This window comes from Chlamydomonas reinhardtii, chromosome 13 (genome assembly GCF_000002595.2).
Source record: "Chlamydomonas reinhardtii strain CC-503 cw92 mt+ chromosome 13, whole genome shotgun sequence".
NCBI classification, from domain to species: Eukaryota; Viridiplantae; Chlorophyta; class Chlorophyceae; order Chlamydomonadales; family Chlamydomonadaceae; genus Chlamydomonas; species Chlamydomonas reinhardtii.
The window spans coordinates 1,638,872-1,656,204 of record NC_057016.1 but is presented as its reverse complement, the minus strand read 5'-3'; the positions used below and the strand labels follow the sequence as shown (position 1 = coordinate 1,656,204).

General features: G+C 62.2%; 4 protein-coding genes across 4 annotated transcripts; 2 read left to right on the top strand and 2 right to left on the bottom strand.

Moving 5' to 3' along the window:
- Positions 1-773: 773 nt before the first annotated feature.
- Positions 774-5,352, bottom strand: CHLRE_13g573900v5 (uncharacterized protein). Its single transcript, XM_001693452.2, has 8 exons — positions 5,009-5,352; positions 4,621-4,715; positions 4,318-4,504; positions 3,930-4,134; positions 3,576-3,742; positions 3,327-3,446; positions 2,819-3,091; positions 774-2,642 (listed from the first exon to the last, which is right to left on the bottom strand). The coding sequence occupies exons 1-8, from the start codon at positions 5,126-5,128 to the stop codon at positions 1,668-1,670; spliced, it is 2,142 nt and encodes a 713-aa protein (XP_001693504.1). The 5' UTR covers positions 5,129-5,352; the 3' UTR covers positions 774-1,667.
- A 733-nt stretch (positions 5,353-6,085) lies between these two features.
- Positions 6,086-7,151, top strand: CHLRE_13g573850v5 (uncharacterized protein). The gene is made up of 2 exons (XM_043069417.1): positions 6,086-6,198; positions 6,328-7,151. Exons 1-2 carry the CDS (start codon positions 6,175-6,177, stop codon positions 6,556-6,558), a joined length of 255 nt encoding a protein of 84 aa, XP_042917392.1. The 5' UTR covers positions 6,086-6,174; the 3' UTR covers positions 6,559-7,151.
- Positions 7,152-7,193: 42 nt separating this feature from the next.
- CHLRE_13g573800v5 (uncharacterized protein) lies at positions 7,194-13,785 on the bottom strand. Its single transcript, XM_001693451.2, has 14 exons — positions 13,493-13,785; positions 13,258-13,301; positions 12,692-12,759; positions 12,181-12,303; positions 11,956-11,998; positions 11,673-11,738; positions 11,274-11,370; positions 10,870-10,966; positions 10,461-10,530; positions 9,955-10,183; positions 9,619-9,736; positions 9,183-9,303; positions 8,722-8,777; positions 7,194-8,537 (listed from the first exon to the last, which is right to left on the bottom strand). The coding sequence occupies exons 1-14, from the start codon at positions 13,657-13,659 to the stop codon at positions 8,517-8,519; spliced, it is 1,320 nt and encodes a 439-aa protein (XP_001693503.2). The 5' UTR covers positions 13,660-13,785; the 3' UTR covers positions 7,194-8,516.
- Positions 13,786-13,963: 178 nt separating this feature from the next.
- Positions 13,964-17,331, top strand: CHLRE_13g573750v5 (uncharacterized protein). Its single transcript, XM_043069416.1, has 6 exons — positions 13,964-14,425; positions 14,596-14,717; positions 14,864-14,892; positions 15,112-15,299; positions 15,485-15,815; positions 16,024-17,331. Exons 1-6 carry the CDS (start codon positions 14,182-14,184, stop codon positions 16,349-16,351), a joined length of 1,242 nt encoding a protein of 413 aa, XP_042917391.1. The 5' UTR covers positions 13,964-14,181; the 3' UTR covers positions 16,352-17,331.
- The last annotated feature ends 2 nt before the right edge of the window (positions 17,332-17,333 follow it).

The window sequence follows — 17,333 nt, the reverse complement described above, 5'->3', positions numbered from 1 at the left end:
GACGCTGGCCAGGCCAGGGTGCTTACCGACTGACACATGTATGGCTGCTGCCTCCAGAGCGGCAGAGGTGCAGAGCCTACGTGTGCAGGGCACGCGGCTGCCGCTTGGTATGGGGCGAATTTGTGGGTCAAGGAGCAGCTGGATCAGGCTGGATGGATACTACATGGATGAGTTAGACCGGGCGCGGGCTGGGGGCGGGGACGCTGGGAATCGGCCTGTTTGGCGTTCGTTCGCGAGCAGGGGCCCGAGCCTTGCTGGGCTGCTGCAGACCTTATGCAAAGCTCTTAGAGTGTCGGGCCACGGTACCGGGCTGACAATCACGGTTGGCCGTCCCAGCAGCAGCCGTATGGTGACGTCTGATGCTGTTCCGTGTGTAGGTCTACTGGGTGGCCCCCAGGGCCCCGTCCTCTTTCGTTCCGTACTCCGTGCAGAGGATCATAACACATCTCCTTACCCGGAGCCCAGAGGGGGGCCCTTGGGTTTCGGCGGCTGGCGTTGTGCTTGCTCGCGTTGCAGGTTGCGTGACGATGTGGTGCCGTGCCTTTCCCTCCCTTAACCTCTCGCTCAGAACAAAAGGCTTAGCAAGTTCCGGCCGCGTGAAGGCGTGTAAGTTGCGTGCGGTCTACTATGAGTCTATGAGGCCCCATGAGTGCGTGTGTGGATCGACTTGGATGCATCGCGCACCAGTAGGAGGACCAAAGTCAATTATGCGCGCGTCACACGGCAAGATTCAGGTTTTGCAGCCCAACCTCGGCAGCGGGCTGTCCATCCCTGTCCAGCCGACCGGGGTCATCCGGGGCTCTTTCACACTCGGCGCGTTCCCATAACAAGCACAACTAGAACGGGCGACAACAGATTTTACAGAATGTGGAGCAAGGCCACACCACAGAGCCCAACCACGCGGCAGCGCCGCGCACACCGTCCTGCAAACTGTGCATCCTTGAACCGCTGCGCGGTCCACGGTATCACCAGCAGATACCAAATTCGGCACTCGCGTCCGCTGACATAATAAGCATGTTTCACATGCGCAATAGTTTCAAATGAGGAAACGCAGGCAACTTGCATCCCCCCACGGAGGCCTGATGGCCTTTCATACATATTCCGAAGCGTCAGCGTGAACGACAATTCTGTTAGTAGTGGAGCAAACCGTGCATTCGCGACTGCATGACACCACAGTTGCCGAGTACAAGCGCACATATGTTCTTCGGGGAGAGGTTCGCATTCCCTGGCATTCGAGCAGCACAGCAATATCTCTTCATTCACACCAGATCCAACATACACACGAGCCGGACACAGGCCGCGGTCGTCCCACGCACCCCTCACACTATCTGATCACCATGCGCAAGGTGATGTCGGGACACCCGCCCATCATTGAAACCGCACGCCAATGCAATTTCAGGCTGGGCTCAATCACGTACGTATACACGACACATCCAAAAAGCTATGTCCTTTATTGCTGTCTTGAACTGCAACACAACGCCAGAATCATGCCCCCGCCCCACATGCTCTCGAACCCCGCCCATGGTCACACGCCCCGCTCTCCGCGAACATCACGCCGCCACCGCCACTGCCATTGCCACCCCACCAGCGCCTGCCATGTACGGTTCCACGCAGCCGTACAGCCTGCCACTGACCCCGAGGCCACATCGCCAGGCGAGAGAGGAAGCCTAGGCCTTGATGGGCTCTGCGGCGGCCGCCACCACGCTGACTGCCGCTCCGTTCTCGGCGCCCGGCTCCGCGACCACCACCTCCTGCGGCGGCAACATGCCGGGCGCGACGGACTCCTTGATGGGGCGGTAGTCGGTCCAGAAGTACAGGAAGGTGACGGAGCCGCAGATGGCCAGGATGCCCGACAGGAACAGCGAGGTGAAGGGCCAGGCGCCGATGGAGCCGACGTAGCCGTCCTTGGAGCCGGGCGGGCGGTAGAAGGGCACGGTGAAGAGCAGCACAATGCCCATGAAGGTCCAGAAGTAAGGGTTCAAGGTCTTGTCGCGGCGGGTGCCAATGTCCAACCAGCGCGGCACAAAAGCGCTGTACTGCTCGCCGGCGTGGTGGCCGGCGGGGATGGTGTGGTGGCCAGCAGCGTCGACGGGGACGGGCGGCAGCTCGGGCGCCTCAATGCCCTTAGCGGCGGCAATGGCGGCCTCGTTGGCGGCAATGGCGATGGCGTCCTGCGAGTCCTGCGAGGCGGCGTCGGTGTCGCCGCTATCGGGGGCAGTCTCCTCCTCCTCGGCGGGCGGGGGCAGCGGCTTGATCCAGGGGAACAGGCGCGGGAAGAACTGCATCAGGCTGCCGATGGAGATGACGAGAGCGATGTTGATGCAGAAGCCGATCCAGGCCGACGACAGGCCGCTCGCGGTCATGTCCGAGCCCACCGAGCGCGAGATGTTCTTGTCCGAGAACACAATGCCCAGCGTCACACCCAGGCCGGTCACGAAGCCCACCAGCACCGCCTCGCCACGCAGGCCGCGCCAGTGCAGGCCCAGCCAGACGGCGGGCACGACGTGGATGGGCGTCACGTTCTGCAGCGCAAACAGGCCCGACAGGTCGGGCTTGCCGGTCTCAATGGACAGGTTGCCGAGCAGTACGCCGATGGCCAGCGCGATGATGGCCACGACCTTGCCGAAGATGAGCTGCTCCATCTGTGGACCGGTAGAAAGGCAGGAAGGTGACACAGACAAGAGTAGTCAGGGTCGCTGTGAAGAATGCGGAAGGAGCCAGCGAGGCGCTCTTGTCTGCCCTGCACCTCCATGACCAGCAAGACTGATCCAGTCCGCGCCGCCGGTCTTGAATCCCCACCGCCCCCAGACTCGCTCACCTCGCTGGCGTGGGGGCGGAAGTACTTGGTGTACAGGTCGCGCACCCACATGCTGCTACAGGCCAGCAGCGCAGAGTCGGCGGTGGACATCATGGCGCAGATGGCGGAGGCCAGCAGCAGCGCAGACACCACGGCCTGGCCGGTGCCCTGCTGGGCGACAAGCAGCAGCATGGCGCCAAAGGCCGAGGAGCCCTTGGGCAGCACGGGTAGGGCGGCGATGGCCACCCAGCCGGTGATCATGGACGAGAACTGAACCACAAAGAAGGTGAACACCTGCGGGTGCGGCGTGCGTCCGGGGCCAGGTAGAGGCAATGAACCGTCAAATGCCGCGTCACGTGTCTGCCAGTTGGCCTTTCTTGTGCTGGGCTTCTCATGCCGCCGAGGTGCCGAGGCAAACCGCAAATGAGCGTTCCGGTATCACCAAGCCAGAACCCAGCCATGACGAACTCCGACAGGGCGAGCAAATCAGGTCTGCAACACCGGCGGCAGAGTTGCCACAGCCGCTCACCATCATCGACATGCCCTTGCGGATGACCTTGGCGTCCTTGGCCGCGAACAGGCGGGCCGTCAGGTGGGGGAACATGGTGGCGGCCGCGGTGGTCTTGAACACGAAGTCAAAGTAGCTGACCTGCAGGTGGAGCGGGCGCGCAGAAAGATTGCGAAGTCAGCTGTCAGCGAACAACAAAGGAACTGACTGCGCTTAGTCAAGCCCCACCCGTGCGAAGATTGAACGCAGCTTTAAACGCAAGGCACGCACCTGGTTGACCTCGTTCGGCACGTGCTGCATGTTCCAAACACGCGGTTTGGCCACATTGGCAGGGTTGCCCCAGTAGTTGTGGGCATCCTCAAAGCCGCCAAGCTCGGTCTTCTGGATTACCAGGAAAATGATGGAGCCGCAGAAGAGCACGACGCCCTGAAGCACGTCTGCAAACGAAGAAAGTTGGAGTAGGGCAGGCTCGGGGTCCAGGAACGATCCATACGGTAGTTCAGTGACACAGGACGGAGTCCCAGTGACGGAGCCCCTCGCAACACATTTGCGACGGCTGGTTAGGTTGGAATATCCGTGCAGGTGCCAGGATCTCGTGCGAGTCGCACCAGGTCAGCGACCCACCTGTGAAGGCGACGGCGCGCATGCCGCCCAGCAGGTCGCAGATGAGCAGCACCGAAGCGGCCACGCAGATGGCGGTGGTGGCGCTGATGTCGCCGGCGGTGAAGGTGCGCACCTCGCGGCCCAGCGACTGGAACTGGGTGATCAGGTAGGTGAACACGGGCAGCTGCAGGCAGAAGAACGCCAGCAGCGCGATGATGTGCGGGATCTGCGGACGCGTGGCGGCAGGAGGGGCGAGGGACAGGGGGCAAAGGTCAGAGAGGTGAGCGCAGGGCGGGCAGGCTGCGCCTTGGTTCCGCAGGAAGCTGCCTCTCAGGGAAGGACCAGACTGGTGCGGAATGAGTCTCCCTGGGCTCCGACCGAGCCCAACCCCGCAGGGACCCGCACTCACAATCCAGTGGCAGCTGCTGGGTCCGGAGAAGCGGTCAAACAGGACCTGAGACATAGTAAAGTAGCCGCGGCGCTTGGCGACTGCGTGGATGCGCGGCGCCATGACGGCAAAGGCAATATAGAGGCCCACACCGCCGGGAATCCAGCGAGTGGCCATCCAGCCGGTTCCGTAGGCCTCGTTCACAATACTGTGGAGGTCAGGGTGACAGGAAGCAATGTACCTTAGGATGAGAAGGGCGCGGGCAAGCAGCACTGGAGGCGCCCAACGCTTGCCACACTCAACACGCTCTTTCGTCGTACTCACCCGGAAACCGAGTAGCCCGAAAATAGCGTCGCCATCATCGTCCAGAACCATACGAATGTGCCTAAGCCTTTGCCGGCCATGAAGTGCTCGCGCACCTGCAGGCAGGAGAGAGGGAGAAGCAGGCGTTGTGGGCGTTATGTCTGTGTCGGCACTCGGCACGGTGTCGGGCAATTGGGTCGAAGCAATGCCCGTGCAGTAGGTTAGCAGACAGTGCATAAGCACAAACGCATCAGCGCGAGCCCTAGGGCAACTTGCAAGCCCAAACCGGACCGTGAGCCGCCGATGCACTTTTGCGCTGGCAATTTCGGCCACTCGAGGCCAAGCCCAGTCAATATTTCCGTGATTGCATGCATCCATCTAACCGTCCCTAAGCCGTATGTCAACGAACCTTGTCGCCATGGCCCTTGCGGAGGTGGATGCGGTTCACGAACGCCGCAAGGAGGCCGGCGCCCAGGACCAGAAGCAAGTAAACCCCCAAAACGGGATAAGCCACGTTTGTGTTGGCCATTTTCTAGAGCTTTCAAGGGCAGCGACTCGCTCCAAGGAAAAATGCGGGTCTGACAGCTCCACCGACGTGTGCAGGTCAAGTTAGATTGCCTTCGTCTTCCCTCCGCGGGTATTACCCCGAGCAGGTTCGGCGGGTGTAATCTCAGCCCTCAATATTGAGAGCACCCCGAGACGGTCTAGGCAGAGGCTCTGGGCACAAAGGCCGAGTGAGAGTCTGTAACTATCAAGCTAATGAGCCACAGTATCGGTCGCTGTGTTGGGTGGCCGACATTTATCTTGGCGCTTGCACCGGATGGGGCGTGCACCCATGCAAGCAAAACGTTGGCGGGTCCTATACCATCTTAAACCGAAAAACAATACTTTTCATGGATAAGTATACGCTGTCAGGAGTAACTAGTGCCTGCGCGGCCTGACCGCCTGTGCCTCGCTCGCACCGCGTCGGGTTTGACGGGTGGGGACTGTGGGCAGGTTTGGGGGTTTTGACGGGCAACTAGTCCACGACAATCCCGTCTAACTACCAGTCCTCCGCCCTCCATGGTGGAACATAGGACCGCGACGTGAACGCGGCGCTCAACATGCGGTGCTGCTGATCCTGCAGCTGCTGGGCGGCCCCAGCAACCGGCCGGCCGTCGTCACGCGCGGGGGCAGCTGAGCGGTGTCTGACAGGAAGTTGAGCATTGAAGCCGGTCAGGGCCACCTCGTTACCCACGAGATGTGCGGGCATTTGCACCGCAGGTGGCTCCCGGTTGGTTGTTCAAGTAGACCGGGTGTGTTGAACAGCAGCCCGTGGGGCGCTGGGTGTGTCCCGGCTGTAGCCGGGATAACGGTGCTGGGGGCCGAGGGCGCGCCCCCATACCGCCAGCACCAGCGGCAGCCGCAAGTGTCAGATAAGGTGGCTGTAGGGACACGCGCGGTAAAACCCCCCCGCCCCAGATAGTATTTGCCAATTGAGTTTGGACAAATGGGGGCGTGACCGCCTGCGCCTCGCTCGCACCGCGTCTTTCCCATACCCACCCGTATTATTGCATCCGCAATTTGTGCATTTTCATGACCCAGTTCAAGGCTCAGTGGGTGAGGGCTCAGTGGGGCTCAGTGGGGCTCCGTCGTGGGCTCAGTGGGGCTCAGTGGGTGAGACGGCTGGGTGATGGCTCAGTCGTGGGCTCAGTGGGACGCACTCACTCTACCCTCCCGACGGTGCAGGGACGTGACGTCAACTCCGCAACCAACATCCGGCACGCGCTGGTGGAGATGCTGCTGGGGCACAAGCGACCTGCATCGCTGCAGACTGGCGGCGGCAGCGGCGGCGGTGGCGGCGGCGGCGGCAGCAGCGGGGGCGCGTGCGCGCATCTTGGTAGCGGAGGGGGCGGGAAAGGCCACGTGGAGGAGGAGAGCGCAGCGCCGCCCAAGAAGCGGCGCAAGCGCGCAGGCTGAGGAGCCGGCTGGTGTCTAGGTAGCGATCCGCGGTGGGGCTGGCAGGGCATGCATAGCGGCATGACAAGTAGTGTGGCTGTTGACAACTGTGCTGCGTCTGGCTACGGTTGGCTCTGCTGTGGCATCGCGACTGCTAGATAGGCACCTGGTTTGGCTACGTGCCTGTGGAAACCGACCCCGGCTATGTCCGGGCGATGAGGTTGTTCGGCCTCAGACTGTGGAGGGGCTCAGCCCCTTTTCCCGTGACCGGGGAACACTTGTCATGACCCAGTTCAACAGCCGCTTCTGTGTCACTGGGGTGCGATGGGACAGGTTAAGGTGTGCGATGGGACAGGGTAAGGGGCAGGTTGGCGCACGTTGGCGTGGTCGCTAGGGGTCTGGTCTCGAGGGGGACGAGCGATGCTCAGCTTGGACTAGTGATGGGCTGATGGCCTAATGGGCGAGGGCTTTGTCGGGGCGAGTTGGGAGCTTGCAGTTGGCACAGCTTCGTCAGAGGCTTGAAGTTGCGGGTGAGTGTGTGCTGGGACAGTGTTAAGGGCTCAAGGCACGTTGGTGAAGTCCCGTAGGGTGCAGCTGATTCCCAGACCCAAGTGAGAGCAGTGCACGACCTCCAGGCACCAGAGTACCAGGCACAGCAAGAGCCGAGTTTACAATGTACCGTAGTGCTCCGCACCGCTGCCACGCTGCCCTGGCGCTGTCCCTTATCAATGTAGCGGCCTTCCTTCTTAGCCCCTTTGCAAGCACACACGCACGGAACTCCGCGCGTGGTCCACCACTCTACCCTCGCCGACTTCTGCTGCAGATACTTTCCTAGCTCTATCACCGAAAGCTCACTGCCACTAACGTGGATGAATTACCACATACCCGGCGCTCGCGCTTGTAATGCTCCTGTCACGCCGTTTGCCACATTTCTTCCGCCAGCCGCTGAGAGTGTACACCGCCGTCGCACCAAGCGCGTCAGCCACACGTTGTCGTGACACACACACGCACACACACACACGCACACCAGCCCCCTTGAGAGCGTGTGGACACAAATTCCCACTCAAGGCTCGGTAGACGGGAGTTGCATGATGATGGTAAGCCGGTGGCAGCTCAGCAGCAGATATGCAGGTAGTTTTAGGTAACATCCGTACGCCGTCGCGTTGCTGCATCGCATACACAGTCTTTGCGTTTATTTCCTTGTGCTTTCGAACACACCAGCCTTGCTGCTGCCGTTTCTGCCCTACCTACATCATGCCAGCCGATACAAAAATGGACGCGCACACATGCCGGCACATGTAATCCTGCCTAATCTCTCGCAGTCCTTCGCTATAGCCACCCTATCACAGCAACAATGAACTCCCAACACCGCTGACCCTGAACCCTCAAGCAGCTAACCCAGTCCAAGATCCCATGCTGTCTTCCTCGTGAATATGCGTACAACTGCGTGCCACACTGTATTGCGTTGCGCTGCTGCCCATCAAGTCAGGATCACGCATGGGCGCCCTTCTATTTTGCAGGTCGTCTGTCCCGTAGCCCGAGCCACTAATTGACGATACGGTAAGGCGCGTTCCACGCAGACTTGGTCAGCAAAGTGCATGTCTACGCCTTTTCTAACGCGGCAGCAGCTGCCTGGTCACACAGCCTGTCGTACGCTCCTGCTGCTATGGCTATGGCTATGGCCGGCCGGCCTGCAGCTGCTGCTGCCACACCTGCATCGGCGCCGCAACCGCCCTGCTGCCAGACTCCCTCCAAAATCCACACCCGCAAAGGGCACAGCCTGTAGGTGCGCGCGCTTCTTGGCCTGCCGCTGGGGCTCCTGCTACTGACCGGCTTTTGTTTGCCCAGCCCGGGACCGCCACAGCCTGTCAATGCCGCCGGCAGCCACTGTCTCTGCCGGTTACTGCCACCGCCACAGCCTGTTGGGCCCTGCTTGGTGTCCATCACCACGCATGCCGCGCGCGCCACTCATGCGCAGCTTACTCGCAGAAGTAGCGGTCCTGTGGGCATATGACAGGGCGGAAGAAGGCAGAGCTTGAGACGGAGCGAGACTGCCTTTTGCATATAACTCGCTTGCCCTCCTCGCTGCAAGCAGATCCTCCCAGCGAGTTTGTATGCCCCGGCTGTCCTATCTCTATGAGCCCCGCGACCCCCTTCCTGGATATGTTAAGCTACGCAACGCACCCCGTAGCTTCCGGCTCCAGGCACCAGCATGTAGTTCTTGTCGACGTACTCGTCAACTGAGGGAACGGATTGTGATACGAGCGAACGCTTTGAGCTCAAGTTATGTTTGCGGTGTCTTCGGTGTGGCAGTGGAAGCGTTTGGAGGCTGTGAGCGTGTCAAGGCTGCGTGCGCCACCCGCTCCTGGATGTCCAGTTCTCCAGTCCCACCGCCCTGCTGCGTTGTGCGCTGTGCCGGTGGCACGGCGTGCGGACCCAGAATTTCACACGTGAGCCCTGTAACGCCCCGCCTCACCCCTGCTCATGTACGACTACGCCATGCATCCCTGCAGCATCCTGCCCGCCCCGCACCCTCTGGAATCTGCTGTGCAAAGCTGCGCCGAGTCACCACCGCCATTGTTTTACTAGCCGTGCCGTGTATCCCCCCGCTCCCTCCCTGCTGCCCTCCCTGCCGGCTGCCTTACCCTCGCTGGTGAGCAGCTTGACGCCGGGGAAGCTGCTGCACACGCGGTGCACGCCCTCGGGTGCGGCGATGATGGTCAGGAACAGGATGCGGTCCTCAGGCACGCCCCGGTCCTTCAGGATCTGTGACCAGGTAACAGCACGTAGGTGCGTGTGGGTGCGTGTGGGTGCGTGTGAGTGTGCGTTGGAAAGGCAGAAAGCGAGTGTTTGCGTGTCAGGTAGTCGGTGCAAGGTCAGGTAGCCGGTGCAAGAGCTGCACCGGGGCCAGCCTTTGGATGCCGTGAGGGGCGCACTTGAAGCTCTCAATGTACTGGACCGTCATCGCCGACATGTGACGCACGTGCACACCGTCGATCCAGCTATGGGTACATAGGACGCGAAGCTGACTCCGAAGGACTCACGCGCCCCCCCCCCGTCGTCCCATCGCCTCCCGCGCACCTGGATGGCCTTGACGGCCGTCCCGCCGGTGGTGAGCAGCGGGTCCAGCAGCATGACGTGGCGGTCGGCGATGTCGGAGGGCAGCTTCTCGTAGATCACGTCCGAGCTATCGCGGTGGCTGCGCAGGCGGAGCAGCAAGTTGGAGAGCACGGGGAAGGCACGTCGGGGCAGGAGGTAAGAGGCCTCGCATGGCGCTGCGCCTGTTCAAGCTGCCGCAACGCTGCGTAGCTGCGGTCCTACCAACAGTCCACCACCCCTTCCCCCATGCCCTTTTCTCTTCCTCCACTCCCTCCTCCAGATACCCCCCCTCCATCTCCAGCTCTTTCTGCAGCTTACCGGTGCACCAGGATCTTCCCCAGCTTGATGCCCTTGCAGCACGCCCGCAGCGCCGCCTCCATGGCCTCGCCGCTGCGAATGATGCTCACGCCGCACAGCTTTCGCGCAAACCCCACGCCCGAGTAGGCGTTGCCGGTGGGCGTTATGACGCTGCGCTCGGTGAAGGGCAGGAAGCCCAGCCCCGCCTCCACCACCAGCCGGTTGAGCCGGTCCGCGTAAAACACAAAGTCTGAGGGCCGTGGGGGTTGGGGTTGGGGCTGCGGCTTCGGAGGTTTGTTGGCAGGGAGGCGGAGGACGGCGTGCACCGACTCGTGGTGTGAAGGGTGGATTGGACGCCCGGCAATGCGGCGCGGACGCATGAACGGCCGCACGTGCATAGGGGAGTATGCGACCGCGCGTATAGAATGCATTTCTGCTTGGCCCGCTGTCAGACCATGCCACTCTGTAAGGGCTCACCCCAACAATCCGCCACGCCCCGAATGACCAGCCCACAGCCGCCTTCTCACCCTCCTTGCTGGTCTCCCGGTCACGAATGATTGTGTGCATGCCCTGGATCTGGAAGTTGGAGGGGATGATCTGCAGACGAGGGGTAATTGACGTGCAAGAAAGAGGGAAGGCAGTTGCAGGTTTAGGGGGCAGGGGGCCGGTGTTCATGAGAGCGGCTGGTCGCGGTGTCGCGGACGTGGCATGTACCGCCGGTCCTCAGCCGCCATCGCCTCCCAGGAGTACCCGGACGCCCCGCCCTGCCGCACCCCGCCCTGCCACAGCTACTGCTACCCAGCTGACCCGTAGGGCTCCCGGCGCGTGACCGTCGGCTTACTGCCTCCCTCTTCTGCCTCCTTCTTCTGCCTCCCTCTCCTGCCCTCCACCCCGCCCTCTCCTCCCCAGGGCCCCCGCGGCGTCGCCCTCACGCACCTGGAAGTTGGGGAAGACGCGGCAGAGGTCGGGCTGCTGCAGCTTGGTGCGGATGTGCTCCACGATCAGGTCGATGGCGACTAGGTTGTTGTCCCGGCTGTGGGTCCACACCGAAGTGGTGGCGTAAGGGGCAGGAGGCGGAAGCCAGGACGAGGGGCGGCACATGGTAAGCCAGGGCCAGGTAGTCGGCCGGTTGGGCGGCGCTTTGGTACTGACACAACGCCTGTAAACCCTCCAACCCTCCAACCCTGCCTCCCGCCTTCGTCCCCCACCGCCAGCTGCCAGTCCACCTTCATCCACCCCGCGCAGTCCCGTCGCGTCCCTTTCCCGCCTCAGCCCAGTCCTCTGGCCCGCCACCGCATCAATGGCTCGCCCCCGCCCTGGTGCCCACACACGCGACTCACTTGCCCCAGGGGATGATGACATCCGCATGCCGGCGGCTGGGCGCCACGTACATGTCGAACATGGGCTTCACGTGCTCCGTGTACTGCTTCAGCACGCCTGTGCGCGCGCGCGTGCGTGTGTTCGGAGCGTGCATGTGTCAGCAAAGCACCAGGTGTGCGTGTGCTTGTATGCGGTGTGTGTAAAGGACACGTGGCGAAGGGGAACGCACGCGTGGGCGTGTGTGTACATAGTACAAATTGGCGCCGGCTGCGTATCCGCCGCTCCGCTCCTGCAACGGCCGCTCCTCAACCCGCGTTGCATTGAGTGAACTACCCGCTTCCCCCGGCCTAGGGTGGTCGCCAACCCCTCCGCCCCCTCCTTGCCGCTCCGCGGCGCCGCCCCCCCCCTCCCGCGCTCACTAGCCACGTCGCGGCCGCGGTGCGCCACGTCACGTTGGATGCGGCGGGCCAGTCGCAGGTCGTCGTCTGTGGGCAAGCAAACAATGTTGTTGGTGGTTGGGGCAAGTGCGGTATGGGGTATATTGGTGTATGGCAGCACTTGGGTGATCGTCGGTGACTGTGTCCAAGATTTGCTTGATTCTCACAAGCTATATCCCACCCAATCCTCACAAGCCACCAACCCTGTGCCCCAGTACACGTTGCCGCCGGCGTCTTCCCACGCATCCCTCATGACGCCACTCACCCGTGTCCACAAAGATCTTCATGTTGCACATCTCCCGCACCTCCTGCACATGGCACGTGGCAACGGAATGATGGGCAGGCACGGACTGTTCACGAGGACTGCGGGCAGTCGCACTTGACTTGGGGGTTCGGCATGTATCCGGCCCACCCCACCCCACCGCTCATTCCCTCGTTATCTGGTCTTGGCATTGACTACCCTCCCCGCCCAGCCCAGCCCCACCCCCACCTGCATCGCCAGTACCAGGATGCCCTCCACCACGATCACGTCGGCTGGGCCAGTGGTGTGCGTCTCCTCCGAGCGCGAGTGCTTGGCGAAGTCGTAGATTGGCACCTCCGCGGACTTGCCCTCCTGCACGGGCCCCGTGTCAAGTCGCAAGAGAGGGTGATTACTGTGTCATTGCGTTTGCGGCTGTCCTTACTAGCGTATGTGCGGTGAGGAAACCCCAACCGAACAGTCTTGTGCCTTCCGACACTCGGCCACACACGCACGCCGCCGGCGCCACCACGCTCGGTTGAGCCGACACTTCTACCCCGACGCCATTACGCGCTGGTTCGGGCCCTTCCCGACATCTGCAAACGGACCGCGGACCGCTGCAAGCGCCTCCGACCAGATCAGTCCTGATCATCAGCTTCCGCTACACGCGCCAACCCACGCCTGCCCTTACCCTATCGATTCCCGTGAAGTGCTAAGCGCCCACCCCGCCCCATCCCTTGTCGCACTGAGTAAGTCCCCTCACCCGAAGGTCCTGCAGCGTCTTCATCAGCAGCGGCACATCGAACGCGCTGGGGTGGTCGAAGTTGAAGGCTGGGATGGGAACAGAAGGGGACGAAGGGAACGGAGTCAATCCTAGGCAGAGAGGGCTGGGCGGACGTAGCCGCCAAGGATTTCATGCTTTGGAACTAAGCCAGTGCGCTTTGGGGAGTGCGCAGACAAGCTGCGCAGCGCGGGCCTCGGTGGTGCACGGGCCGCCCGCAGGGTGGCCTCGCGTCAGCACCGGAAGCTAGGGTTCCGGTTCGACTTGCTTCCGCGCAGCTGCTCTATGCCCACGCGTTCCCAGTGCCACATGTACAGCGTTATACATGGGTTGCCTGAGGGTACAAGCTCGTCGCTCGAGCAATGCGACCACCGCCGCCCACAAACACTCGCTTCGCTCGCTATCTGGGCCCGCTGAAAGCGTTGTGTGATCAAGTGGGTTGCAAGCGACATAACATCGCTGCGAGAGGGCGCCTAGCGCGCGCCAGCACGCCAAGGTCGAATGCATGTTCTGCAACAGCCGGCGTTGCACAAACGGATTGCACGCACCTCCAACGTTCTGGCGCTCCTCATCTGTGAGACATCGATAGAAGCTGCGAGCACGGACAGAAACGTATGTCAAACCCAGCGGACATCGGCACTCAGCGCGAGGTGCCCAGTCGTGTCCAGCCCCGACAGCTAATACCTCTGACACCCGCCCATCCACCGTTACAAACAGCCTACACCACACAGCGTAAGCAGCATGCCGTCGCCGGCGCGGAGCAAGCCGACGCCCCAAACGCACCTGTCCTGGCTTAGCATAACAACGCACGAATCGTGCAGTCGCTGCATAATCTGGTCACAGACGGTTGTCTTGCCCGACGCGGTGCCCCCAGCGACACCAATAAGGAAGCAGGCTCCAGCATGCAGACGCTTGTGCGTGCCGCCACCTCCACCGCCACTAGCGCGCATACTTAGGGCAGGTGGTCGCCCGCTAGGACCCGCTTGCCCGTCATCCTGCGCCGCATGTGCTTCAACCGTCAAATGGCCATTTGCAGGGGGCCCCGCCTTTGCAGGCGTGCCGTTTCCGCTGCGTCGGTGATAGTCAAACATTATGATGTCGTGTTTATTATGTATTGTGTAGCCCCGAAGGAGCAGCTGTAGGGAATTCAGGCCCGATTGCGGCAACGGCCGCGATGGGGGTCGGCTTTTCCGTTTCCAGCAAAACTAGAAGCCGAGACCGCATTACTTTAACGTCTTATACATACACCCAACCGTCATCTGCCATTAGCTAGCTCCAAGTCTCCTGTACTGACTGTTCCGGCTTCCCGCGCGAAACCTGAACCTGAACCCATGTTCAAAGCAGCAGGCGTATCCGGCCACAAGCAGCCCAGTCATGGCTCGCGACTGGCACCTAGTATCGGCGTCTCGCGTTCAAGCGGCTTTGTGACCCGGCGCCAGCGCCAGCGGTCGAGTCCCTGCGGCAGCCTGACCATGGGTGGAGATTCCGTCACCGGTCTGAGCGCCAGCCTGAGCTCTGGGCTGTCCAGCCTGCGCCAGTTGGTGGTTGCGAAACTGCCCAAGCGGTGGGGCGGCCAGGGCGACTACTCTGACGCGCTTGGCGGTGCCCTGAGCTCCAAGGACTCGCTGGAGTACGCATTTCGTGTGCCCGCTGACAGCGCCGCGGGTGCGCTGCTGCAGCGTGACGCGGACGGCGTCCGCGCGATGGCGGAGGCGGGTGAGCAAGGGCCGTGCGACGAGTGGGCGTGTCGCGCCCGACCCGCAGCCCCGATTCTTGTACCCGCAGTGTGGCCGTCCCACGACACCCTCCATATCCCCAGCAGCGCTCACTGATGCCTGCCCACCCGCCCCTCATTCCGTTTCGTTGTATGGCGCTGCCGACTGCAGAGGAGCGGGTGCTGCTGGTGAAGCTATCGGCCCGGCTGCAGGCGGCGTCCATTGCGGCGGGCGGGCTGCTGCTCACCTCCACGCAGCACGACTCCTGCATCGCCAAGCTGGGCGTCATGCAGGTGAGACCCGGGGCAGGGACAGCGGCGGGCGTACGTCTGTCAGCAGCGCAGTTGCACCGAGTTGACACACGCATTTGGAGGGCAGTCTTGATACTTATGTAAGGCGGCGCCCATCATGATGGTTCCTATCAATGCTCTGCTCGCAGGCCGTGGCGGTGCTGGCTGCGGCGGCCAGGTGAGGCGCCGCAGGCAACTGGGCAGGACGTTCCCTGTACTGGACCAGCATGCTGTAGCAGTGCATCAGCAGCTGCGTACGTTGCGTTCGGGCCCTGCACAGCTTCACACCACTGAAAACGTCTGCGCGCAAGTGCAGCTCTTGACCTTGGTGTTCATGGCGCCGTCAATGCTCAAGTATGCAAACTGACGCTTTTGTGTATCGCTACGCCCGCCGCAGGTACACGTCGGCCTTGCGCCGCGCCGTGCACGCGCAGGTGGAGGAGGCTGCAGCTGCAAGCAGGGCTGCAACGGCGACAGCTGAGACCGGCAGCAGCAACAGCAGCATTAGCAGCCTGTCGGTCGCACTGCGCAGCGATGTGGGCCCTGAGTCCCACGAGGCGCGGATCATCCTGCCGGCACCGCTGGGTGCGTGACAGCATGATTGCTGTGTTGCCTGAGCCTTGAGGCTGAGGGTGGGCAGCTAGGTGTGTAGCCGTTGATTGCAGGCTAGGTTAGCACGCGCGCCTAGGAGGCTGCTGGACACAAAGGCCGTGCTTCACGGGCTAACTGCTTTGCTGTGCCAAACCTCGGGCTTTGCGTACCATCTACAGGGAAGCCCACCGCGCCCGCCACGCCAGGCGCTCGCGTCGAGTGCCGCTGGACCTCCAAGCCCACCAGCACCACCAGCTCCACGACCACGGCTGCCGCGGGGCAGTCCGCTGAGCCCGAGGCCACCGCCACAGCTGCTATGGCCATGCCCAAGCCGCCGGTGGGCGTGTGGACAACGCTGCGGCTGGAGCAACTGCCGTCGCCGGCAGCGCACTGGGTGCGGCAGGAGGCAATGCGCAATGCGCTTGCGCGCCGGCTGCAGCAGGAGGGCAGTGCGGAGGCCGGGGCGGAGCTGGCGGAGCTGGCGGCGGCTATTGAGATTGAGCACGCCGGGTGCGTGGCCGATGGCTGGGTGGGACGCAGATGCCTGGACAAGGACAGTATGATTGCCTGAAAGCCGTCACCTTAGGCTTCGTCACAAGACACAAGGCAGTAACTGCTGTTGTGCCCGTTATTGTTCCTACAAGGCCTAATGGTAAGGGCTATGCGACCCGTCTCTACCTGACCAGCCGTGTCGTGCGTCCGCTGTTCCGCCCCTCAGGATGTGCGGCCATTGCGGCTGGTGGCAGCGCGCCTACCAGCTGGCGGTGCGCGCCGTGCTGGCTGTAGCAGCCGTCGCTGCGCTTGTGGTGGCACGCGGCGTGCTGGGGCTGCTACTGCCGGCCCGCTTTGCGCCAGAGCCTGCTGCGATGATGGCCGTCGGCGCCGCTGCGCCTGAGAGCCGCTGGCAGCGCGCGCCCGCGCCGACTGCACGGGCCCAGCACCACTACATCAACAATGCAGCACACGATGGCGGCATCACAAGCAGCGCCGGGCACCGCGCCACGGCCGTCGTGAAGATGTCTGATCCGCAGCTGCAGCACTGGTAGAGCATCAGCGGTAGGACGGTGATGGAGCACACAGGCGCGGGCATCTAATAGGCTGTGGATGAAGCAGATCGTGTGCTGGCGGCGCCTGGTTGGCAGGAGGTGGCACCTTTCTGTCAATGGCTGACGCGCATGTTGCGGACAAGCACATGGATCAGGACACTGGCCGATGCCGTGCACGCTCGAGAGAAGAAACAACATGGCTTGTGTACGTTAGGCCCGCATCCGGGTCGGCTGTTTTGTACGGTGTTCCTTACGCACAGAGTATTGACTAAGCATTACTCGTGCGCCTAGGTGCCATTTTGTGGTGCAGATTTGCATGGGTGCATTGCCAGCTAGTATCGTACATATAGAGAGAAATGGACCGTCATCAGACGCGATGCGCCGGCTTCGGGCTTCCAGGAGCCACCGCGGGGGCTTCACCAGTTTTGCATCCATCACCGCTGCTCAAAAGATTTGGTTGTGGCTGTTGCGTATAATTGCTAGGGCTCTACTTCAATAAGTGGATCCGTGAAGGTCCCTTGTTTTGTTGGACGAAACCAGAGCCACAGCCATCATGGTGCCGGTCGATGTGCAGAAGGTTTTGTACAGTAGCCTACACCGTCCTGAGTGGTCGTCTGTCCTAGGCGCAAGCTCAAAACATTGTTCGCGTGTGGGGACGCCGCGTTGGCGAGAGCCACGGATGGACACCATGGGGGCATGCCGCACCCGTGGAGGGCACTATATGTCATACATTACATGAGAATAGGAGGCATGTTGAAATGGCGGTCTACGCCAGTTGACATGGTATTGGACATGTACGATCTGGGTTAGCGCAGTACAAGCACACGCAGCTGGTCTTTGTAAGGGGCTGCGCGTCTGTAAGTTGTGCAGCCGCTGGCTCCCTGGCCTGCTGACGTGGCCTTGTCTGACGCCACAGATCTGACGGTCACCAGGACCACCAATGAGCAAGCAGGCTCCGAGCACGCAGACCTCAATGCGTGCT